This window comes from Notechis scutatus, chromosome 13 (genome assembly GCF_049901735.1).
Source record: "Notechis scutatus isolate UNSWTSFEM ecotype Mainland chromosome 13, rNotScu1.2, whole genome shotgun sequence".
Lineage (NCBI taxonomy): Eukaryota > Metazoa > Chordata > Lepidosauria > Squamata > Elapidae > Notechis > Notechis scutatus.
The window spans coordinates 12,979,033-13,004,424 of record NC_142021.1 but is presented as its reverse complement, the minus strand read 5'-3'; the positions used below and the strand labels follow the sequence as shown (position 1 = coordinate 13,004,424).

Genomic DNA, 25,392 nt, shown 5'->3' with positions numbered 1-25,392 from the left:
GAGGGCTGCTGTGGGCAGAGGGTGAGGCGGAGGGACGGGGGGCTGGGAAAGGCTACTTCTTCAGCTCATGAGAGGCTCTTAGCCAGTTCTGAGGCTCAACAGCTCTTTTGTCTTCGTTTCTCATTGATGGTTGTCATCAGGAAATGGCCAGATGTTAGCCACACCTGCCAAAGGGCGGGGAGTGTATTATTTTTGCCCCTCCTGGGTTGCAAGCCGGGCAGAAAATGTTTCCTGTGGAAATGCAGTAACATGTCATCCTCTGGATCTGAAATCCTGATCCTTGCCAACTTTTTGGGGGGGCGGAGATCTGCAAATGTCACTCCGGAAGTCTGTAGCCCCCCAAAGATGATGGGGTCACGACAAGAGGAATAGGCAGCAAACCCACCACAATTAGGTTTCACTTGATTTAATTGTACCTATACATGTCATTGACTATGTTCCTTCTGTCACGTACGTAAAATTGCTAAGCATCGCTCAGACCCTGCAAGATGACGGACTTTAGAGGTGGGATCTAAATCGGGGCTCCATCAGCTCCCATGATTCCCAATTTATTACTGGGGTGGGGTGAAATTGTGAATTTTTAATTGTCAATATTTAATGTTGTACACTGGAGTCCCTCAGATGACTTGGGCATCTATAGAAATGTGCTTAATAAATATATGATAATGAATCAATTACTCCCAGCCATCGGTAGCCTTTGGTCTTGGAGGGAGCTGAAAAGAGAAGCCACCAAGACCTCAACTCTCCAGCCCAAGAAAACTGGCCAAAGAGCGGCTTCTGCTCTCTCTATCTTTTCTCCAGAGCTCAGCAACCCTTTGCTTTCCAGTCCTTCCCAGGGTCTCTGAGGAGCCCAACTCTCTTTTTGCCCTTCCAGAATTCACCCACGCCGGCCAGGGCCTCCTGGTGGAGGACCCGATGGGGGAGGAGATCCCGGTCAAGAAGGGCCGGAGGAACCGGTTCAAGTGGGGCCCGGCATCACAGCAGATCCTCTTCCAAGCCTACGAGAGGCAGAAGAACCCGAGCAAGGAAGAGAGGGAGGCTCTGGTGGAGGAATGCAACAGGTACCGGGGAGACGGACACCGCCTTGCGTTCGTCCCAGGATGGGCCTCTTGGGAGAGGAAGACCTTGGGGTCCCTCTTGGGAGCTGATGGCCAAATCTGGCCCTAGTTCTGCCTCGGTTTTCCTTTTCCAATAAGCAGCAAAGTCGGAAGGTCATTCAAAAGCAATTTATTAGAGTCCTCGGATAAAGTGTGGGTCTCTCCATGAGAATGGATTACATTTACTTTTATAGTTAGAACAACAAAGAACTTCAAAGCAAAAGGGGATTGGTTTAGAAACAGGCATCTGTTCAGTTGCGTCACAAGAATGACAGCATAGCCGTAGGAAAGGGCAGTGTGTTCTCAGTGAAGGCAAAAGAATCATTTGCAAACAAAAAATAATTCAAATGAGTTTGGGTAAGATACATTCTCAGTGCTTCTCAAGGTGGGGCCTGACTATTTTCTTTGATCACGGAGGTTGGAGAACAGCTAAAAACGAAACTGTTACCTACAAGGTGTTGAATACCTTCCTGACAGTCCTGGTTTCTGGAAGAGAGGAATTTCCTTGAAGGTTAAGTTTTATGGGAAATTATTAACAACGCAATTGAAGAAGCAAATTTAAAATACAGAGCGGAAACCCCTGTCAATTACCTGCTGCAACAGTATTATAAAACCATGTTTCAAGTATTACAAAGTCCATCCTCTGGGCCTCTCAGAGCCTCCCACAGGCCACCAGGCCAATGGCCCCTTGATCCGGCCCCACAAGGTGGGAAGTGAATTACTCCTCCTATGCCAGATCCGGTCGCCTCCAGACACCCGTTGGGAGGGAGGGTTGAGATTTCATCAGTTTCCCTCCGTGAAAAGCTCCTTCACCTTCCCATCTCTACCTTGTTCCAAATTAACCTTAAACATCTCGCCATTAATCTGAGCTTGATGCAAACAAAAAGGGAGGGGAGGAACACCAAGAGATTCAGCACAATCACATTTTTGATTACAATTAGCACAGTGCAGAATAAATAAATGAGAGCTTCCCTGGGGGCTATTCATGACAAAAATCTTCAAACTCGTCTATTTTTATTTGCTTGTTTATATCCTGCTTTTATTATTTTTACAAATAACTCAAGGTGGCGAACATATCCAACACACCTTCCTCTTCCTATTTTCCCCATAAGAACAACCCTGTGAAGTGGATTGGACTGAGAGGGAGGGACTGGCCCAAAGTCACCCAGACTAGAACTCCCAGTTGCCTGGTGAATGGCCAAAGTCACCCAGCCAGCTTTCATGGCTAAAGAAGGATTTGAATTCACCATCTCCTGCTTTCTAGTCTGGTGCCTTAACGACTAGACCAAACTGGCTCTCTTCCTAACTCTGGAGAAGCATTTCAATGACAGTTTGTCCGTTCCAAAAACCTGAATCTTGTGAAACATGCTGGGCTCCTACCTAAGCATTTTGAGGTTCATCAGCACCAGCTCTGCAATTGCACGTTGGGCTGAATGAGCCATCTTTCGGGATGGTGGTCACCATGATTTTTTTCTGAGGACTGGTTTGAATAGTTTGCCAAAGTGATGCACCATATCTCTTGAACCTGGTTCACTTATCAAATGAGCCATAAAATAGTCTGCTGGGTTTGGTTTAATGTGCTATGTAAATCCAGCAATGGCAGCTGATGACTTGTAATTTATGGTTTGGCAGAAGTGGGGAAACTCTGTTGAAGGAAGCCAATTGTCATAGCCTTGGGTGTGCTCAGTGTGTTGTGAACTGTGACCATCTGCCTTGAGTACACCAGGATTGCATGAGATACAAACCCAGTTATCAACTCTCCTTCTCCATAGGCAACCACCACATATTCTTGGAGGTCACCTGGGTTTTCCTAAACTTCATCATCATTTCTCAATCTTGGCCACTTGAAGATGTGTGGACTTCAACTCTCGGAATTCCATGACCACAATCTATAAGTGACCAAGGTTGAGAAGTTGGTTGCTGAGAACTTCCAGGAATTGTGTTGTGCCATATTGGGAACGTATCTGGTTGGGGAGGCCCTGTGATTGCCCCAGACCTGACTCAACCATGCCCTTCCTTGGCAGGGCAGAGTGCCTTCAGCGTGGCGTCTCTCCATCCCAGGCCCAGGGGCTGGGCTCCAACCTGGTGACCGAGGTGAGGGTTTACAACTGGTTCGCCAACCGCCGTAAAGAGGAAGCCTTCCGGCACAAGCTTGCCATGGACAGCTACAACGGTTCCCAGTCCAGCTCTGTGCCCACCTTGGCCTCTCATGGCTCCTCCTCTCTCCAACCAGCAACTCCTCTGTCCCCAGGCAAAGTCCATGGTGAGTGCCAGGCGGAGGGTGGCAGGGGAGAGGGAGACCCCCAGGGACATATGGAGAACATAGGAAGAACGGTAGCAGAAAATGGGTACGTCTAGTTTAATCAAGAGAAGGACGGGGGGTGATGTGATGGCAGCGTTCCACTATTTAAGGGGCTGCCCTAAAGAAGAGGGGGTCAAGCTATTCTCCAAAGTACCTGAGGGTAGGACAAGAAGCAATGGATGGAAACTAACCAAGGAGAGATCCAACCTAGAAATAAGGAGAAATTTCCTGACAGAACAATTAATCAGTGGAACACCTTGCCTCAAGAGGTTGTGAATGCTTGCCAACACTGGAGATTTTTAAGAAAAGACAGCCACTTATCTGGAATGGTGCAGAGGGTTGTCTGGAATGCCTGAACAGGGTTGGACTAGAAGATCTCTAAGATCCCTTCCAATTCTGTTATTCTGTTACTAAGAAGTGTGTATACATACGTATGTGGGTCTGTAGCTATATCACTGTGAAGCCTTTGCCTTATGACCACAACTGGGACCAAAATTCCCATGGCTAAGTAAAGTGGTTGCTAAATGAATCACGCCTGACTTTGCAGTCTTCTGTTTGCCATGGTTGGCTAGGGAAAAACACCCCCCCCCCTATTTAAATCAGTTTAATGATTAAATGAATCTTGAGGTCGTTAAGCAAATCTGGCTTCCCCCATTGACTTTGCTTGTAGGAAACTGTGTTCTGACCCAAGCCTTGTTCAAATTAAACAAACACAAACTGTGTATAAAATCAAACCTTTTTTTAAATGTGGCACTGGGAATTCCGTGCATTCCCAGCCGTCATTTAAACCTAATTGTCTGAGATAAAAGCAAGCCCTTTGAAGGTTGTGAAAGGCTGCCAAGAACAGAAGTCTAATTACTGATAAATATCATCTGACAGAAGTTTCAAAAATAAACTAGAGTTCGCAGGGCTTCAACAAGGACTCAGAGTCTAAAGAACTTCTTTGCTTCCTGCAAAGAGCACATCCCCGAGGGCTGGTTTTTATCCTTTATGGGAGGGGCATGGCCAGGGACCTTCCAGCCTTACTCCCGAGTCGCCCTTGCTGCTTCAGCTGCTCTCTCCTGACCCCAGGACACTAAAACTGTCCGAAATACTACATGCTGGTTTCTAAGTGTCTGAAAGATTTTTGATCAATTTTTAATTTTATTTCCAAAGTTAAAACACAAACTTCAACAACAAAAAAGAAAATAACAACAAAGCAAAAACTAAACAAGACCAAAAAAAAAGCAACCTAAAATAATGCACTATATTGTCCCCCTATTTGAGTATTGATAAATATAAGCGCTGAATTTTTATCAGCCAGGTGACCCATGGGATGCCGGGATGGTTATAAACGAGAGTAAGCCACTTTTTTCAATGCCGGTGTAACTTTCCGCTGTAAGCCGAGGGCTGCCTGTATATTCACATGTGTAGAGTTCTGTTTCTAAGCGAAATGGGAAGATGGGAAGAGCTTTGCTGACTCAAGTTGCTGCTTTGTAGCCTCGAGTTCTGCCAAGCTCTGGAGAAAGGGAGGGCAGGAGGAGGTTAAGGTCTCCTAAAGCAGGGGTCCCCAACCCCTAGTCCATAGCCCACTACCGGTCCGTGGCCTGTTGGGAACTGGTCCGCGCAAACTGCAGGCAAGTGCGCAAAGCTCCGTTTGCGCATGCACAGGATTTGGTTGCGCACCTGAAACCACCCCCTCCCCCGCCAGTCTGTGGAGCCAGAAAAGTTGGGGTCTGCTGTCCTCAGGGGACTGAAACACCTGCTCCAGTGGTGCGATTGAACCGGTGTAACAACTGGTGCGGTGAGCGTGTGCTTTGCGTGCACGCCCAGCATTTATAAAAGACAATTTTTAGCTATAATATTTTTTCCTTCTGCTGCAGCCCCGGTGAGTAAAACAGCTGATGCTCGGCTGTGCGAATCAGCTGTGCTCAAAAACAAGGAAATAAAGCACAGGAAAAGGGCAGGGGCAGGTGGGCGGAGCCAAATGATCACCGTTCAGACCGGTTCGCCTGAACCGGTCTGAACCAGTAGAATCTCATCCCTGCCATGCTCCAAATCCTACTGTTTGCCCCAAGCTGAGCAAGAGGACACAGATCAGGCAGACTAACCAAGGGTTATCCTGGGGGCAAAAGCTTGTGGCATGGAAACCCTCTCCCCACTTTGTGGCACGGGGGTTCTGTCCCTGGCCATGCTCACCAAGGCATCTACTTGATGAGGCTCTCTTGTTGCCGTTGCCATTTCAGAGCCCTCTCCTCTCCATCAGCAGCAGCAGCATCCGCAAGGTCTCTCCTTCTCGGACCCGGGCATGAGGTACGGCCAGCAGCCCGTCAGTGAGACCGATTCCTCCAACAACAGCCAGCACAATTCCATCACAACCACCCAGACCATCCTGCACCAAGCGTCCTCTCCGAGCCTCTGCTCCACCAGCTCAGGACCAGACACCAAGCTGGTGAGTGAAAGGTGCCCGAGACCCTGGTGGGGGGCCGGACGGGAGAGGCTCTGGCTGGATTCTCGGAGCCTGCCAGTGGGAGGGATGCTGCTCCCTGGGGGACGGTGGGGGGAGCTGGGATGAGGGACTGCAGGGAAGCAGCAGTTTCAGGGAAGGAGGGAACCCACTCCAGAGAGGGGGAGGGGAAGACAAGAGGCAGCCCAAACCAGAGCTGAAAAGGTAGAGACTTGGGATAGCCACTTTGCCAGGGTATATCTGGTAGTCACGTCGTAAAGGTTTAGTCTGGCAAGATTCTGTCTATTTAGTATGAACCAATAAAAAAAACTGAACTCTGCCTGAATTGTTCAATGGACGGAAACTTATGAAGGATAGAAGGTCTCTATCTCTATCTGTCTCGGGTCTCCACCTTGAGTAGGAGATTGGACTAGAAGACCTTCCTTCCATTATTCTTTTCCCACATCATTCTTGGGCAGGGGTCTCAAACTCGCGGCCCGCGGGCCAATTGCGGCCCGCAGGACGATATCCTGTGGCCCCCACCGTGATATGAAAGTATAATATTAGTGCGGCCCGCAGGGGGAATGGACCTCTGAAGGAAGTCCCGCCCGCCGTTCCTCGGCGTGGCTTCTTCTCCACCCTGAACTTTAACAAGTCCAAGTACAGGTCCAGACTTACTGATGGTCATCTTCGAGCCATAACTGAGGGTCTCAAGTGCCTCCTCTCTCAAGCCAAATGTGGCTCAGATATGTGAGAGGAAGCGTTGTCAAGTCTCTGGCAGCCAGGAGTGAGCTGGAGAAGCCATGTTCTGAGGAACTGTTCATGATCTTCATTCCATGTTCCATTCATGTGTTCAGGACAGTTCATGTATTGGAGAAATCATGAACTGTTGATGACATTTGAGGATATTTTTTTAACAATGTTTTTTGTGGAATCCCTTATGCGGCCCAGCCTCACCCAGACTCTGCCTCCAGCGGCCCCCAGGTAAATTGAGTTCTTGGGCTTAGTTTGACAAGAAGCCAAGGGGAGCATCCTAAGCCAAGGAGAAGGACCCCTTGCCGTTTCTGCCATCCGTTGTGGGCCTCCCTTGAGGGCTTCCCCCTCCTGGTATGTGCCGTCTACAGATGGCAGATGTGGCCTGTACACTCTGATCACCCAGCACATTTATGTCCAAGCTGGGTGTTGACTCCAGCAGGAGAGGAGAAGGATCAGCTGGCAGAGACTTTTGACTTCAAGAGTTCTGGCACTACTGTGGTGGGCTCCGAAGGGTCCTTAGACCTTCTGGCTTCCTTCCTGTCCCATAGATCTCTGCTCCAGGGGGTTCGCTTCCCCCCGTCAGTACCCTGACAGCACTGCACAGCCTGGATCCCAACTCGCACGCCCTGAGCCATCAAACGCAGAACCTTATCATGGCCTCCCTCCCGGGGGTCATGGCCATTGGCCCTGGAGACACACCTTCGCTTGCACCAACGTTCACCAACACGGGGGCCTCCACCTTAGTCATTGGTAAGTGAGGAGGCATTGAGTGTGGAGAGCGGGCCTCGTGAAAGTAGCTGGCACCTGGAGACATGCAGGGCAGCTCCCTCTTCAGGAGCCATGCCCTCTGCTGCCCAGCTGGGCATTCCTTCCTTACTGGCAGGGGCTGCCCATAGCTTGAGGCCTTCCAGCTGAGATGATATTTTTGGGTGGAAAATATTATGGCCGGAGGACCACTGAGCTCAGCCTTCATGCAAAGGACCCAGTGAAGTAGCCAAAGGTGCTGCACTGAGATTTGTGCTCCAGGTTAATAGGTTTGCCTATGTGGGTGGCTTCCTACACTCCACCAAGCAGCCACCATTCATCTTAACCAGAGTTTAAGTCCATGTGCATAACAGAATCCTATAAACCATAGTTTACCAATAAAAAGCATGGCACACTATGGAAAGCCGTATGCTCAATGGCTAGACCAGGGGTGTCAACTCCGTTTCATTGAGGGCCGCATCAGGGTTGTGTTGGACCTTGGAGGGCTGGAGGTGTGGCCATGGTGGGCGTGGCCAGTTCAGTCCATCGGTTTGGGGGCACCTGTGTTGGCCAAGTGCTAAGGCAGGACTTCCCTAAGACCCTTCCTCACTCTCATTATAACCTTCCTTCCTTCCTTCCTTCCATTTCCTTCCTTCCTTCCTTCCTTCCATCCTTCCTTCCTTCCTTCCTTCCTTTCTTCTTCCTTCCTTCCCCTCTTTCCTTCCTTTTCCTTCCTTGCTCTCTTCCCCTCTTCCCTTCTTTTTTTTTGCCTTTCCTCTTTCCTGTCCCTTCTTGGATGCTCCACTGCAAAAGGGGAAACATTTGTTTTGTGTTTTTAGTTTGCTTTGCTAGCCCTCTGCCAATGAAAACGGAGCCCCCCCCCCTGAGCTCCATGTTTGCTGGCAGAGGCACTGTGGGCCAGTCCTTTGCTGCTTCCAGACGGGCCTCATGGACCAGATCTAAGCCCCCTGCAGGCTAGATCCAGCCCATTGGCCTTGAGTTTGACAGCCCTGGGCCAGAGCCTTAAACCACCCTAAGCCAACTCAATTGAACCAGCCATCAAGTGGCCAGTAAGCCAGTCATCCCATTTTGCCCCAAAGAATCTGCTAGGACAAAACCAAGCCAATGGGTTATCTTGGGGCTTAGCATGATGACGAATCCATCCAATGGTGGGGCGGTGTGCATGAGGGCTGCGGGATCATGTTAAGGGGGGCCCCACTGGGGGTTTGACAAGCTCTGGGTGCTGCTGCCCAGTCTGATGAAGGGTCTGTGGTCTCCAGGTCTGGCTTCCACCCAAGGTCAGAGCGTCCCCATGATCAACAACATGGGCAGCAGCCTCACCACCCTCCAGCCGGTCCAGTTCTCCCAGCAGCTGCACCCGTCCTACCAGCAGCCCATCATGCAGCAGGTCCAGGGCCACCTTAACCAGAGCCCCTTCATGGCCACCATGGCCCAGATCCAGGCGCCTCACGGTAGGTTTGGACAGGGGAGGGCGGCCATCCCAGGAAGGCTCCACACCAGGCACCCTTCCTGCACCTGGGAGCTGATGGAAAGGAGGGCCTTTCAGCCTGTCCCTCAAGCCCCCCGCTGCTCATGGTGCCTTCTTGATTTCCATTGTCCCCAGGACTCTATAGCCACAAGCCAGAGGCGACCCAATATGCACACACCAGCCTTCTCCCCCAGACCATGGTGATCACAGACACGGCGAACCTCAGTACCTTGGCCAGCCTGACACCCACCAAACAGGTGAGGGGGGGGGACTGGGGGGGGTGAAGGGAGCCCAAGGGGCCAACCCCCAAGTGGTCCAAGCAGCAACAGAGAACAAGCTGAGGCGAACCACATGGGATCTGCTCCTGCACCCACAGCAGACCAAACCCTGGCCCAAGAGGCAAGTTTCTCAGGAGGAAGTTATCCTACAGTTTCTTCGGCAGGACAAGAAACTAGTATGTAAACCGAGAGCCAACCCCACTCTCTTCTAGCACGGATGATACGACCTAGTTGGGTAACAAAACGTCTGCAAGAAAGCAGGCAAGCTCAGAGAGCACCAAAGACCCAACAGCTCAACCCTGAGCCGCAAATACTCTTCTCTTCTAAGAAAGGAGTGGTTTGCAAAAACAATTTGATGACACCGCTAGCCAAACACAAGTGTGAGTTTCACAACCTGAAACTAAATCTCTTTGTTCCTGCTAAATTTTACACCCCAAGTTTCAAATAGGATTTTGGGTCATTCTGGAGGGTCTTCTTAGGGGATGAAGGCAGGAATGGAAACATTTGCCCCTCCACAGAGGTCCTGCTCTCCTTCCCACCCTTTAAGGCAGGGTTCCCCAAACTTGGCAACTTTAAAGAGTTGTGGACTTCAACTCCCAGAATTCTGGGAGTTGAAGTCCACAACTCTTAAAGTTGCCAAGTTTGGAGGCCTCTGCTTTAAAGTGAAACATCCTGCCCCAAACCCTAATATTGGCTCTGCTTTATCTGGTGAGGTTGCTTTGTTCCTGCAAGGTATCCCCCAGTTCTTTGGTTGGCAAGGAGAGCTGGTTGCATTTTATGCATTTATTAAATTAAATGTATATGCTGCCCACCTCCTTGTGAAGCCACTCTCCGGTTCACAAAAGGTGGCCCCACTCTTGCTTAAAAGGGTTGTGTGAGCACAGGAAATTTGCCCAGGGCAGGTTTTCCTTGGCCATAAAAAGCTGAGATATTTCTTAGACGGAAGACAAGCAGAGCCTCCCGCCTTTGAAAGGTTTCAGGACTCTCTCTCTCTCTCTTTCCTAGCTTTATGGCCAACTTTGTGCCTTTGATCTTCTCCTCCGAAGTCTTTAAGATTAGAAGATCAAAGGCCAAGGCTGGCAAGATTGCCTTTATTACTGATTTTATGGTATTGTGAAGTTTAATTTGCTTGTTAAAGATTGAGTGTTATTTTAAGGTCCCTGCACCATTTGAAAAGGGACTCAGGCGGCCTTTGGACCTCCGGCAAGTAGAAGCGAAACTCGTCCTGATTATTCATTCAAGCAGCCCATCTTTTTCAGGCCGTAGTCAATTTGTTAATGTGAACGTAATTCTTTAAAGCTACTTTAAGGGGTGGGAGAACTCAGCTGCTTTAAAGAAGATGAAGGAGCTGGATGAAGAAGCAGGAAAAGTGAAGGGGGCTTGCCTGCAAAGTACGGGGCCAGCAAATTGTAGGTGCTAAGAAAAAAAAGGGAGCCAAGTGATGGGTGGAAACTCGTCAGGGAGAGAAGCAACCTAGAACTAAGAAATTTCCTGATGGTGGAACAAGTTGCCTCCAGAAGTTGTAAATGCTCCAACACTGGAAGTTTTTAAGAAGAGATTAGATAACCACTTGTCTGAAGTGGTGTAGGGTTTCCTGCCTAAGCAGGGGGTTGGGCTAGAAGACCTCCAAGGTCCCTTTCAACTCTGATATTCTATTCTAATTAATTCTATTCGCACTTTGCCAGTTGCAGAGGCACCAAAGGCTATTGAGGGAAGTTCCAACCTCTCTTGTCCCTTTCAATACATTCCAAGCTTCTCTTGATGACCATCCGCTCCAGGGGAAGAGTCCAGGAAGGCAGAAGAGGCTCAGCTGTCCTGGACTGCATGCTAAAGCAGGGGTCTCCAACCTTGGCAGCTTTAAGACTTGTGGACTTCAACTCCCAGAATTCCTCAGCCAGCAAAGCTCTGGGAGTTGAAGTCCACAAGTCTTAAAGCTGCCAAGGTTGGAGACCCCTGTGCTAAAGCAATAGGAAGTTTTAGCTGAGGAAACAGAAACAGCAGGAAAATTAATGGAAATGGACCACTTAATGCTGATTCTGGATTTTAACAAATAATAAGTCTTAGCATGGGCACATGTGTGTCTTGGACTTTAAGGAATTTGAACTTTGTTCAAAATAGAAGAGGGATAAAATAGGACACGTAGCAGGAGAGAGAAATGGGAAGAGGACTTCAGGATGGATAGCTGCTCCGAAAGGAGGGGATTTTAAAAGTGCCCGTTAACCTCTAAACCAAATGAAGGAAAAAGGAAACAAGAGCAGAGCCGCACACAAAAGCTGAGTGAAAATCTGAAGAGAGAGAGAGAGAGAGAGAGAAAGAGAAGGAAAAAACTTTCAGGAAACGGAGAGGCAGGCAATTCTCATGGAAGAGCAGAGCTGGGAAGCCTCAGACTTTAGAGAGAGGAAAATAAACCCTCCAAATAAGAGGAGCTTTAGTGGAGGATGCGAAGGACAAAAAAGGCTTCTTCGGGTATGCTCAGAATAAAGGGAACTGGGCAAGAATAAATTTGACAGCTGCTCCAAGTGCTGGTGAATAGTGAAAAGCTTTGGTTCACTCTTCTTTGACAAACAGCTGTGTGGAACAGCTGTGTGGGGCAGGAGGAAGCCCATAATAAAAACCCTCTAGGCCCAAACACACTGCAACCCTGGATACTGAACATCAGAGGGGCCATCACTCTGCAAGATTCAAAGCGTTTCTTCTGAACGTTTTGCATCCGTTTGACTTTCTAAGCCTTTCTAAGCCCAATACTGCTGTTTTAGTCTTCTACCGTGCTGCGTCTCCCAAGTAGCCATGGGCAAGCTGTCTATGTAACAGCCTTTGGGTTGTCCTGCGATTTCCCCCCCAGATCTTCACGTCAGACGCAGAGACTCCCACGGAATCCGGGATCCCAACGCCGACCAGCCAGCCTTCGGTCCACTTGCAGGGCCAGGAAGGATCCATCCAGTCGCACCTTCAGTCAGGACCCCGCCTCACCTCCAGCCCCGCTGGTAAGTGGCAACTTTCCCCAAGGACAGGGGCCCCCAAACTTGGCCACTTGAAGACTGGTGGGCTTCAACTCCCAGAATTCAGGGAGTTAAAGTCCACAACTCTTCAAGTGGCCAAGTTTTGAGACCTCGGCCCTAAATGTTCCGTTAGATCCCTGAACGTTTTATTCAAAGCCGCCATTTGCACTTATGACCACCGGGTTCGCTTAATGACCCCTGCAAAAAGGTTATAAAATTGGGTCGGTTGTCTTTAATCTGGGCAAATCGATTGGGGCTAACTGTGCACAAACCCGGCCACCTGTGGGTGTACACACAGCTACCCCATCTTCTCCGATCGTGCACAACCATCTGCAGGTGGCTGGAGAAGGTCTGCAGAGGTAAGGCATCCCCACCCCTGGGGCGCGGAGGCTTTGAGATGCTGGCAGCCCCCTCCCTTCCAAATGCTCTCCACAGCCCTGAAAGGAAGGCAAAGGGGCAAGCTTGCCTTCAGTGGCCTGGGGCGAAGGAGGGAGACGGGGACCTTCCTCTGCTCCTTGGGGATCTGCTTAGCAAGGGGTGTCATCTCAGAAGAGCCACCATCCCCTGCCAGAATGGGATGCCCCCAAACAGTCAGCCACAAACTCTCTAGGGGAGAGGTCTCCAACCTTGGCAACTTTAAGCCTGGTGGACTTCAACTCCCAGAATTGGTCCTCCAGGCTTAAAGTTGCCATGGTTGGAGACCCCTGCTCTAGGAATGAAACATGCTGTCTGTCACAGGTGGCTTTAACAATGATCCCTTCCGTGTTTTTAAAATGAGCTGATTAAATAGGACTTGGGATACTTTGGGGTGGGGGGGTGTAGGGATTGTGAAGGAAAGAGCGAAAAGCTCCTTGTGCGATGTGCTCACCTGTTGTTTCTGCTGCCCCCCCACCCCCTTCTCTCTCCCGCCCCCCCCCCAACAGTCTCCTCCGGCAGTTTGGTCCTTTACCAGAGCTCCGACTCCTCCAACGGCCACTTGCTGCCCTCTGCCCACGGCGTGATAGAGACCTTCATCTCCACCCACATGGCTTCCTCCACGCAATAACCCGGCCGGCCACTGGACATTCGGCAGCCCTTGCCTGCAGCCCGTGGGACCTTCCCCTGCTCCTGGGCCGGAAGGCCAGGCGGTGCCCCTGGCTGCCTCCTCTGCCGGGATTTGTGTGGCTTTCCCCCCTTCTCCCACAGGCTGTAATTTCAAAACTCCAAGGAAAAGATGCCCCAAGCAAGCAGGGGGCAGAGACGGAGCTTTTGCACTGCTGAGAAGACAGGAAGGGTTTGTAGTGGACAATGTTCTTTGACCTGGGGCTGGCTGGCTGCCAGAGGGAGGGTGGAGTAGAACAGTGAGGGGCCTCCTGCTCTTCAGGTGGGATCCCAGAGCAAGACTCGGAAGAAGGACAAAGCAGAGTTGGAACAGGGAACAAAGAAAGGGACCACTCATCCTCTAGGACAGGCACACACCTGGGGCACTGAGCCTTGGGAGAACTTGGACTCAACTTGGCTCTGGTTGCAGAGATGCTCCTGGCAGGTTCTCAGCCCACAAGCGGCCCCACAGGCTGAGCCCGAAGCGGAAACTGCAAGGAGAGCAATGCCAAAGGTCTGAACCAGGCAGTTGATACTTCCTGGACCTTCTACATGCTTGTGCAATTGTGCAAGGCACCAGGAATCTGCGCTGGCAGCAATCAAGTGTAACAGATGCATTCTACATCATCAACAGAATACTGCTTCAAATTTAAATTAAAAGACCCGCTCATAATAGAGTTAAGAGCCTAAGTAAAACATGGAAACATGTAAGTCTCACCTCCCATTTTAGAAATAAGCAAACCAAATAGCTTGTCCTCATGATGTTTGTAAAAATAGCAATAAATCCCCAAAGAGGATGAGCATCATTTCTATAAATTGCTTAAAAACAAAGGAACCCTGTTGCTGCTACCCCAAGTCAAAGAACTGGAGACCACCTGCATTCCACCAGCTTCCCTCCACCTGCATCTGATCTGCCTCAACATTCCCTTCCTGGATTCAGGCACCCCTCCTCCCTCCCAAGTGCTAGATTAGTTATGTAACAGCCTCTGACTGGGCATAATTTGGACCAGTTGCAGAAACAGGCTTTTTTTTTTCACAGGGGGTTTAAATGGTAGCTGTGCTTTTTCCCTAGCGGTTGCTCATTTTGGAATCCGGCTCCGGAGACAACTGGCTGGAGACGTGTGTCTGCTATCACCGGCAACAACTCAGCCAATTAGGCCACTTCTCCAAATGCACAATCCAAACTTCTTTCCTAGTGAATGTTTGGAGATATGCTAGCTTACTCTTGGCCTCCTCACTGGAGAGCAGTGTCTCCACACACAACAGGCATAGCCAAGATCTTTCTGTTGCTAGGAGAACCACAAATTGTTCACATGGAAGAAGCCAGAAGAAAAAAGCCAGAGGGAAAATCACTGGTCAAGTCAGAGTGGAAAAGAAAATCAGAAATTAACTAGGCATAAGTCTTGCCTATGCATCACCCTGTACTTATTTGAGGCTCAGAATATTATTCATTGAGCTTTTGAATCTTGTAAATCAGTAGCCAAAGTTATCCATTTGGGTGTTTCAAGCTCCAGGTGTTGCTCTTAGGCCCCAGAGCACTCTGGAGATTTCACAGGCAGAATCACGGGCCTCATCAGCTCTGTTTTGTACATATATTTAACTTTTGGTCAATAAAACAGGGGAGATGTTAAAATATTGTTATGTATATTGGCTATTTACAAAGTGACCCATCTCACAGGATCTGGAACCATGTCTGTAAAGGCGGAGTCACATCATTCTTCAGATGGAGGAGGTGAGAAAACAGAGAAGCTGCTCTGGCCACTCCTCCAGGTGACCCACAAAGCTGGTCATCCCTGCCCACCCACAATCTTCACTGCCCGCCCCCCCCCCTCATTTACCGCAGCTCCAAGAGCCGCCAAGGCTCACCCGAGAAAGCGGCAGTTGGGGTGTCCACTTTGATGGGATGCAAGGAGTGCCAGCCGGCTCTTCCTCCCAATTTGTGATGCTACCCTCCCCACCACAGTAGTTGGAGCAGCTCTTTTCCATCACTGAATGAGTCCCTTCATTTTCCCAGCCAAACCAGGCCCAACTCAGGAGCCCCCTGCCCCCTGTGAAGTAACTCCCCCTGGCAAACAAGTATTGGAGGAAGGGTCATTCCGTTCCTGCTTCTGTCTTCCTCCTTTTCCTCTTCCTCTTCCTCTGCATCGTCTCTGTCCAACTGATGGCCTCTGGACTGCTGGGACAGGAGAGCTCCTTGTTCTGGCTGTTACTCGCTGCTTCGATGGCCCCTGGCTGGCCATTCTCCTCTCTTTTCCCTTTCTTCTTCTTCTTCTTCTTCTTTTTGACTTTTTTCCATGCAGCCTCTATTGTTTGGCCGGAGTCCTGGGCCACTGGTGGGGGCAGACCGCTCTGTTTCAGAATGTCCGCTGCCGTCACCGCAACCTCTTGGCACCTGTGCCAATCTGAGTCACTTTCCAGGCCGCTGGAAGAACCACAAGCAGGGAGGAAAGCAGAATTACTATAAATAATATATAGGTGTGTGTGTGTGTGTGTGTATATATATATATAAAATATAAGATGAACACTATACAGAAGCCTGATGATGGCAGATGAGATTCTGCCGAAACGTTGCTACAACTTTAAAAGCACAACTACAATGATGTGGGAAAATACCTGAACAAAGCTGAATGCCACACACACACACACACACACACACACACACACACACACACATTAATGGCTTACAATTCTGAGACTGAAACCGTGCAAAAGATCTAGATACACGTGGGGATGGGGTGGGGGGAATATAGTAATGAAGCCATATTAACTGGAAGACCAGCTGTTTCGTTCCTTTATGAGTGAGTCATGCCCGACTTATCTTTAATCAAGTTATTCAACCAATATTCTTTGTACAACACCCAACTTCACGTGCTGAGTTTGCACAATATGCACTTGTTATCCTGGGTGGACACAATCACCGTGTTATGCAAACTGAATCCGTTTACGATGCTGTGTGCTGTGTAAATCCTATCAAGAAATTAGATTGGCATCAAGTTAAACCTACTGCCTTGGTCCACACCACCCTCTAAGCCAGGGGACCCCAAACTTGGCCGCTTTAAGACTTGTGGACTTCAACTCCTAGAATTCTCCAGCCAGCATAGCTGGCTGGAGAATTCTAGGAGTTGAAGTCCACAAGTCTTAAAGCGGCCAAGTTTGGAGATCTCTGATCTAAGCCACGGCTTAAAGAGGACCAAGGTTCTCTCCATTCAGTTAAAGATTGTTGCTAGACACAGAATACGAATCAGTTTGGCTTTGTGGTTAAGACACCAGGCTAGAAACCAGGAGACAGCGAATTCTAGTTCTCCCTTAGGCACGAAAACTGGCTGGGCGATCTTGGGCCAATGACCAGGAGACCGTGAGTTTTAATCCCTCCTTAGGCACGAAGGATCCCTGGAAGACTTTGGGACAATCACCCAGGGAGACAGTGACTTCTAGTCCTGCCTTAGGCAGGAAAGCCACCTGGTTATCTTTGGGCCAACCCACCTCACGGAGTGGTGGTTGGTGGGACAACAGGAGAAGGAGGAGCCTTCGTATATTTGCCACCTTGAGTTGGATGAGATAGAAGTAAACAAATAAAATGAACCCAGGAGGGCGAGGCCCTCTTCGGCTGGCAGGCTGGCAGAGCCCAGAACCAGCCTCACAGCCTGACCAAGGCTCACTGGCAAGCCAGAAGTCTTCGTCTGTTGCCCCCTTTCATGGCAGAGATCCCCCCCCATTCCCATTCCTTACCTGGAGCTGGAATGCTGCAATGCCGACCGTTTCGGAGGGGCAGCTTCTGGCTCCCCACAGTCTCCCAGGACAGAGGAGGAGAAGAGGCGGAATCCTGCACCGTTTCAGGAGGAAACAAGAGGGAAGGTGCTGTGTGAGTTAGTGGCTCAGGCTGGGCCCGTTTCTAGAATTAAAAGCTGCTGCCTGAAAGGAGGGAGAAAAAGGCTTAGGGGAGCTGAGCCTCCTACAGCTCACACTGCAAGCATCAATGTCCGGTGCCGAAAGACAGACCCTTGGAAAGAAGTAAACCCCTTCCCCTTCCCCCCTGTCAATCCCATGCGGCTCAAGCATCCGCCTAGAGCAGGGGTGCCCAACCTTGGCACCTGTATGACCCGGGGGACTTCAACTCCCAGAATTCCCCAGCCAGCACAGCTTCCCTGCTCTGGAACTCCAGGCACAGCAGGCTAAAGGAACAGGACACAGTTACCGCGAGGGATTTCCCCCAAGCAAGCGGCTCACCGTTGTCTTCTTCCAGGAAGGCGCTGTTCTCCTGTCGCGGGAGTCGCAGTGGGCACGTCGAGAGGGTTATCACCCTGAAAGGAAAAGCGGGATCAGCGCAACGGAGGAAGAGAGGAAGCCAGGGCTGCCCCTGAGCGTGGTGCCAAAGGAGGCCAGCAGTGAGCTTTCTGCCTGAAAAAAACCACAGGCTAAATCTGCAGCCGAGTGCTTGTTGACCATTAACACTCCTAGCTGGCCTAAGTTCCCAGAAGGCCCAAAACCCGGGGCCCATAAACCAGAGATACGGAGCCAGACCAGCAGAACCGATTCTGTCCAAATGACTTCAGGGGAGCCTGGAATGCAGGTGGAAAGAGGCAAAGAGCAAAGTCAGGGGCTTTCCCCTCCTCCCACACCTAGAGAAAGGCACAGAGAAATCTAGGACTGCGTGGCTGGTGTGGGAAGTAATGGATCTTTTCACCAAGACAGGACGGTTATTTTGAAATCAGTTGTTATTTGGTTAGCTTCAAAGAAGGAAAGTTAATCACCTCTCCTCTTGTTTCAACACATCCATTCAGGCTACTTAATGGGAATGTTTTAACTGCCCAGAGTCACTGGACAGGGACACGGATGGCATAGAAAAAACTTTCCCCTTGATGACATTGGTTCAGAATGTTGCACATTTTGCCCACAGATTCATCTCTGGTTCTTCCGTTATCCCATCACTGAGGTGTGTAACATGCAAATACCTCCAGCCTTTGGGTCCTTTCACCTGCAACCATCACAACTGGATCAGGGGTCTCCAACCTTGGCCTCTTTAAGACTTGTGGACGTCAACTCCCGGAATTCCTCAGCCAGCAAAGCTAGATAACACCCATGCCTGCTTTCTGACCTGTATTTTTAGCCCTCCTGTCACGTTTCTACCTTCATGTCATCCCCTCCAGTCCACAAGGCCATCACTTCCTTTCAGATTGATCCTATCTTGTTATATTCTCTGGGCTTCATAGACCTCTGTTATATCTAGAGGGAATCATTGTGTAGTGACCACAATGGGGACCCTCAACTCAGTCATTAAACAAAACAGCCACTAAGAGGAACTGCCACTGGGCTGATAATTTCACTTCAGCTTTCCTGTGACCTCCAAAGGTGTAGATGCAAGGATTGGATGGAAAGTTACTGTTTCGTCACCATCATAACTGTGAACAGTCACTAAACAAGGCAGTTACTAAAATGAGGAGTACTTGTATTTCTTTTCTTTCAGTTGTTACTTCAGGGACTCTGCCGCTCTCTCTCATGGGCCAAGTCATCATCCCCCAAAAGCCACTCTCCACAGATGTTTAGTTATTTATTTTAAACATTCATATAATGGTACGTTTTATATATATAGCGTTTATATATTGACTTCTGCTGCCCATGGAGATTTTCAAGGAGCATGTTGATTGGAAAGAAGTTGGACTACCAGCCTTGGTTGTGTCCATGCAACATGAAGCATTCCCTGCCAAGGGCCATACCAAGCAGGTTGGCACATTTGGGTTAGAAGCACATCATGGAGTTTTTTTTATGCCAGGGATGTTCACGCAATTCTGTGCAAATCGGGATCTCTACTCTAGAAACTGCTTTGCAAGCCAACAACACTGATACCTGCATATTGCCAACTAAGAGGTATCTGCAGTATATCGATAAGATCCTCAGGGTGGGAATGTAAAATGTACTATTCAGAAACCATGATAGTGAAGTGGTTAGAATGCAGGATTGCAGGCTGACTCTGCCTACCATCTGGAGTTTGATCCTGACCAACTCAAGGTTGAGTCAGCCTTCCGTCTTTCTGAGGTCAGTAAAATTAGGGCCCACATTGTTGGGGGCAAAAGGCTGTAAACTGCTTAGAGAGGGTCGCAAGGCCCCGTGAAGCAGTAAATGTCTCAATGTATTGCTACTGCTATTCAGAATTCTCTAGGAAAAGCTCCCACAAGGCCATACCCAAGAGGAAAATGTGAATAAAATGTTTGTGCCTACTTGTCCAAGATCGTGTCCAGTTTCTTTGCAACGTGTGCTCGAAATTCTGGTGTGGTTTGCAGTTCATTTCCATCCTGCTCATGATTGCAGATCTTCTCTCTGTTTCAGGAGAATTAACGTTCAGTTATTTTCTAGGATTCCCTTTGCCACAGGAGTAATCTCTAGAAGACTTTGACCGATTATCAATTTGATTATCCATTCGGGCAGTTCACTTTGAACAGAATCACTGGGATGGATTTGGGGATCCCTGAGAGAATCTGGCAATTGCACTTCATGTCATCCAGGACAGATAATTTGTATGAACTATAGTTTCCAGTGCTCTCTGAAATGATTTTGATGGCTGGGATGCTGGGAGCTGAAGTCCGTGCTCTTCCGTGGATGTCCCTGGAAAGCTGTGGGAAAAGAAACACCCTACCCCCGTGATGGCAAACTATGGCACGCGTGCCAAAGGTGGCACACAGAGCCATTTGTGCTGGCACAAGAGCTGCAGGAAAACTTACCTCACTGCGCATGCGCCTCACAGCTGATTTTTGGCTCGTTTGAGGCCTTTTTCGGCCTCCCAGAGGCTTCAGGAAGGCTTCTGCAGGCCGAAAACTAAGCCCGTTTTGTCACTTCCTGTTTTTCTGGAAATACCGGAAGTGATGAAATGGGCCTAGTTTTCAGCCTGCAAAGCCTGCAGTAGCCTTCCTGAAGCCTCTGGGAGGCTGAAAAAGGCCTCAAACCGGCCGAAAATCAGCTGTGAGGTGTAGTGCAGGTAAGGGGGCAGCAATGGAGTGGGGTGGGGATTGCACGCGCATGTGTAGGGGGAGTAGGGGAGCGTGCATTGCCTTCTAGGTGCTGGCACGCAAGCGCAAGCGCATAAGCGCGTACACAATTTTTGCCACAGGAGCCCAAACAGGTTAGCCACCACTGCCCTACCCTATGTGATTTGGGATTCGTCTGCTTTCACTGTAGTAGATCTCTAAAGTCTAAATGTGACTTGCAGGAAACAATCCCCAATTCAGTGAAGAAACCGCCTCCTCCTGAGTGCTGCCTGAACCTTTTGACTCTTGCCTTTGGGAAGCTAGCATGTCAGGAGTCAAGGATTTCAGCCTACACTCTTCAGTGTTTCTCACCCACAAACATTTGTTTCTCTTGCTTGTGGAAGGAAGCTGTGACTTGCAATGGAGGGAAGAGGTACCCCTGTTTAAGACTCAGAATTAGGTCTAGTAGATGCAGTTGGGGACAGCTTAATTACCTGATGCTGGATCCACCTGCTTGCTGGTTCCTTTTCCTCGAATTCTCTGAAAACAAAAATCCAAATTAAAAAAAGACTTCAACATGAACTCACAACAGTTGCGACTAAGGAATCTAGAAATATAGAAAACTGATGGCAGAAAGAGCTCTAGTGATCCATAGAGAATTCGGCAGAAAGACCAGTTTAACTGACTACGGGAATGCAGCGCACACCTTCTGTTTGAGTTTCAGTGGCGCAGTGGTTAGAGTGCAGTACTGCAGGCTACGTCTACTGACTCAAGGTTGACTCAGCCTTCCATCCAAGGTCAGTAAAATGAGGACCCAGGTTGTTGGTGGCCATAAGCTGACTCTGTAAACTGCTTAGAGAGGGCTTTAAATTACTGAGGGCTGGTATCAAAGTCTTAAGAGCTGTGGTGGCACAGTGGTTAGAATGCAGCACAGCAGGCTATTTTTGCTCACTGCTGGCTGCCAGCAGTTCGATTCTCACTGGCTCCAGGTTGACTCAGCCTTCCATCCTTCTGAGGTGGGTAAAATGAGGACCCAGATTGTTGTTGGGAGCAAGACTCTGTAAACCGCTTAGAGAGGGCTGGAAAGGATTGTGAAGAGGCATATAAGTGCCATTGCTATTCATCAAAGCATGATAAAGCCTCTCTCATGAGCCAAGTAGAGAAGAAGTCAGTAAAACAGAGACCAGACAATGCTACCCCTGAGTAGATGCAGAGCTGGTTGAACCACTGTAAGCAGAGAATGCTCAATGGCTCTGTGCTGAGCTGGAGGGGAGCATCAAGGGGTGGGGGGATGGCAGGTTCTGTTTGATAAATGGCTTTGACAAGGAACTAGGGAAATGGTGATCAGTGTACAGATAGCAGACAGCAGAGCTACCTTGAGCAAAACCCAGCAGCATGGATGTAAACAGAGACAAAAGCAAGCTCCTAATCTAAGTAAGAAAAAAGTAAATACACGCACACACACACACTATATATATATGTATGTATGTATGTGTATATGTATATATATATATATATACACGTGTGTGTGTGTGATGTATGTGTGTATATGTGTATGTATGTGTGTGTGTGTGTGTGTGTATATATATATATATATATAATAAATAAAAAAAATAACAGGATGCATGAGCCAGACATGTGAAAGGCATCTGGATGTCTCGATGGACAAGTTGAATAGAAGCCAACAGTGTGATAGTGAAGCAAGAAAGGCAAATACAGTCCTCGACTTACAACAGTTCATTCAGTAACCATTCAAAATTACAACAGCACTGAAGAAAGTGACTTATGACCACTTTTCACAACTATGACCACTGCATCCCCAGGTGCTTCACTACTGAATTATGATCCCCTTTTGCGACCTTCCAACAAGGAAAGCCAATGGGGAAAGCGGATTCTTAACTTCACAACTGCGTTGCTAATTTAACAACTTCAATGATTCACTTCTTGCTACTTTCTTATGGCCAGAAAACTCATAAAATGGGGCACCTGGTATATGGATTCCAGTCCCGGATGCTATACAGGTAGTCCTTGCAACCATCTGAAATTACGACAGCCCTGAAAAAGATGAGTTACAATCGGTTCTTGCAATTGAGATTCTCACAGCATCCATGCAGTCCTACGACCACAACTGCAACTTCTGCTGCTGCTTCTGACAAGCAAAGACCATGGAAAGCTGGCTGGAAGTCACAAAGTGTCTTGCTTAATGACTGCAGACAATTCACTTTACAACCACAGCTGGAACTGATGTTGTATGTTGGCACAGTCATTTGACGTTGCTTTACAACCACATCATTTAGCAACGGACTGTCCCCAATTGCAGCCAGCAAGTGAGGACTCCTTGTACTGCATTTTAGGAGAGACATTTGCCTAGTGGGAGGGACGAGCAGGTTGGTGGCTTTTAACACGTTTAGTCGGGAGAAGAGAACTCAGGCCCCAATTTCTCTCCACATTTTAATGCTGAATTCTTTTTCCTTAAGGTCTTTTCTTGAAGCCTTAATTGTCAGGTGATACAACACGAAGACAGGTGAGATCTGGGGGTGCTGGACGAGGCTTCCTCGACAGTGATGTCGAAACAAGCTCTGCAAAGGAATTTTTCCCGCATTTGGGAGGCAACCCATATCATAACAAACCCCACCACTCCCGTTTCTTTAATCCCTCTGAAGCTACGTTTGCTTGCATTAGACCTGTTGCACAAAGATCTGCTCACGTGACCCAGCTCTCCTCATGCCACCAGTTGATCTACTTTTATGAAGTGTCAGCACATAATAAGGGACGGGGCTGGATTTTTTTTTTTGCACGCCAGCCATTTTCTCAGTTCTCCCAGTCAGCCTAAGGAAAAGTGTTGCTTCCTGCCCCAGGTTTTTCTTTTAACCAGATAGAGCATAAATATCTAAAAACATCAGCAACACACATGGGCCCCTTCCAACTCTGTCAATCTGTCTATAAAGGATCAGAATTACTGCAAAACAGGTCCCGGCCATAGAGGGATATGCACCACCACTACCAATTTCTGCCCATTTTCCAATGCTCCCCCACTTGTCTGGTGGTGTCTGGCTATCAGAACAGGAGCAGAGTTGACAGCCTCAGACCATTCCATAGACATGGGTCATCTCTAGGGCAAAGTCTTCAGAAGAGGCAAAGATGGTTAACTCCCCTGTTGTCATTCAATATAAGCAGACAATTAGAAGCACCAAAGCAAGGATCCCTCCTTTTAAAGCACCTCCAGTGATGGAGCACCCACAACTTCTGAAAGCAACTTCTGTTCCACTGATTAATTGTCCTCACTGTTAGGAAATTTCTCCTTAATTCCAGGTTGCTTCTCTCCTTGATTAGTTTCTGTTTATTGCTTCTTGTCCTGCCTTCAGGTGCTTTGGAAAATAGCTTGACCCCCCCACTTCTTTGTGGCAGCCCCTCAAATATTGGAGCACTGCTACTGTATCATCCCTACAGCAATGGTGGCTCAGTGGTTAGAGTGCAGTATGCAGGCTACTTCTGCTGACTGCCAGCTGCCTGCAGTTTGGCAATTCACTTCTCACTGGCTCAAGGTTGACTCAGCCTTCCATCCTTCTGAGGTGGGTAAAATGAGGACATAGATTGCTGGGGGCAACAGGCCGACTCTGTAAACTGCATAGAGAGGGCTCTGAAGTTGTATATAAGTCTGAGTCTAGAGGGCTATTGCTAGTGCTATTTCACTAGACTGCAATGGTTCTTATTTTTTAGCCTCCAATCCTCTTTGTTGCCCTTCTCTGCACTCTTTCCAGGTCTCAGCATCTTTTTTATATTGGGGTGACCAAAAATTCTAAGGCCTTATAAAGCAGCACTAACCTCCAAGGGCAAATTGAGCTGAGTGATGGAAAGTACCTCCCGGAGTCTGTTGCACAAACTCCGTCACAGGGAGGTGATGGGTTTTGAATCCTCCTTCTTACGTGACTGTATTTGTAGCACATATATATTATGCATATGCATATATTATGTGTTATATTACATATAATATGATTTACGATGACTGAGCCCAAAATTTGACAGCAAGACCATTAAAATGAGTTGTGTCCCACTTTGTCTTTTCTTGTCACAGTTGTTAAGTGAACCACAACAGTTGTTCAGTTAGTAATACGGTCATTAAGTGAATCTGGCTTCCCCATTGACTTTGCTTTTCAGAAGGTCACAAAAGGCGGATTCCATTAGCCCAGGATGTGGCAACCGTCATAAATACGAACCAGTTGCCAAGGATGTGAATCCTGAGCATAAGGATGCTACAACGGTCATAAATGTGAAAAATGGTCATAAATCTCCTTTATAGAGTTGGAAGAGACCTCAGAGGTCATCTAGTCCAACCTCCACTTCCACTTTCTGACAGAGAGCAGCCCAGTCTCTTCTTGAAAGCCTCCAGTGATGAAGCTCCCACAACTTCCGAGGGCAACTTCTGTTCCATTGTTGATTGTTTTCACTGTCAGAAAATTCCTCCTTATTTCTAGGTTGAATCTCTCCTTTTTCAGTGGCGTTTTAACTTCAAATTGTCACTAAATGAACTGTTGTAAGTCCAGGATTGTCTGTATATGTTTGTGTGTTGTGTATGTATATAAAAACACAGGTATATTTTGTGACGCACATACACCCCCCTCCCCCCCCAAAAACCCCCTCCCTTGATCAGGGGTCCCCAACCTTGGCACTTGTGGACTTCAACTCCCAGGATTCCTCAGCCAGCAAAGCCGGTGGAGTTAGAGCAAAGCTGGCTGAGGAATCCTGGGAGTTGAAGTCTACCAGGCTTAAAGGGGTCCAAGGTTGGGGACCCCTGCCCTACATCCATCCTGGCAGCAACCGAAGCGCTTCGTCTCCCCGGCGCCCGCCTGAGAGCAAGCCCCGCCGCCGCGGAGACTCATCCCGCAGGTCCTAAGACGCCGGAAAGGCTCGACTGCCTGTCGGGGACGCCCAGGGCCGGCGCGGCCACAGAACTCCCTTGGAAAGCGGGGCGCCGGATGGATCGGGGCGCCTTCCCGGAGGCCGCAGAGCAGGCCCGGCCGACTGGACCCTCGCAGGCCAGGAAGCCCTACCGACTGGATCCAGGGCGGCCGCTCGACCGAGCGCCGGATCCCAGGCCGCCTCCCGCAGGCGCTGCCAGGCCGCCGCTTCTTCCTCGCTGTCACAGTCGCTCGCCTCAGGGCCGGGCGCCGCCATCGCCAAGCCGCTCGCCGCGGGGAACTCTGGGAGCCGTAGTCCGGGAGGGAGGGCGAGGCGCGAGACGGATCAGGAAAGGCCGCTGCCT

At 49.0% G+C, this 25,392-nt stretch overlaps 2 protein-coding genes across 2 annotated transcripts in view; one reads left to right on the top strand and one right to left on the bottom strand.

Annotated features, from left to right (window-relative positions):
• HNF1A (HNF1 homeobox A) overlaps positions 1-14,418 on the top strand; it is a 30,571-nt gene extending 16,153 nt beyond the window's left edge. The window contains exons 3-10 of the mRNA XM_087943068.1: positions 875-1,061; positions 3,122-3,360; positions 5,625-5,830; positions 7,129-7,330; positions 8,605-8,796; positions 8,949-9,070; positions 11,934-12,075; positions 13,014-14,418. Of these exons, the coding sequence (XP_087799194.1) occupies positions 875-1,061; positions 3,122-3,360; positions 5,625-5,830; positions 7,129-7,330; positions 8,605-8,796; positions 8,949-9,070; positions 11,934-12,075; positions 13,014-13,135 (1,412 nt within the window). The 3' untranslated portion in view covers positions 13,136-14,418. The remainder of the gene's footprint in view (positions 1-874; positions 1,062-3,121; positions 3,361-5,624; positions 5,831-7,128; positions 7,331-8,604; positions 8,797-8,948; positions 9,071-11,933; positions 12,076-13,013) is intronic.
• A 330-nt stretch (positions 14,419-14,748) lies between these two features.
• On the bottom strand, positions 14,749-25,369 carry C13H12orf43 (chromosome 13 C12orf43 homolog). Its single transcript, XM_087943074.1, has 6 exons — positions 25,181-25,369; positions 20,624-20,669; positions 19,387-19,485; positions 17,398-17,471; positions 16,900-16,993; positions 14,749-15,592 (listed from the first exon to the last, which is right to left on the bottom strand). The coding sequence occupies exons 1-6, from the start codon at positions 25,302-25,304 to the stop codon at positions 15,262-15,264; spliced, it is 768 nt and encodes a 255-aa protein (XP_087799200.1). The 5' UTR covers positions 25,305-25,369; the 3' UTR covers positions 14,749-15,261.
• Between the last annotated feature and the right edge of the window lie 23 nt (positions 25,370-25,392).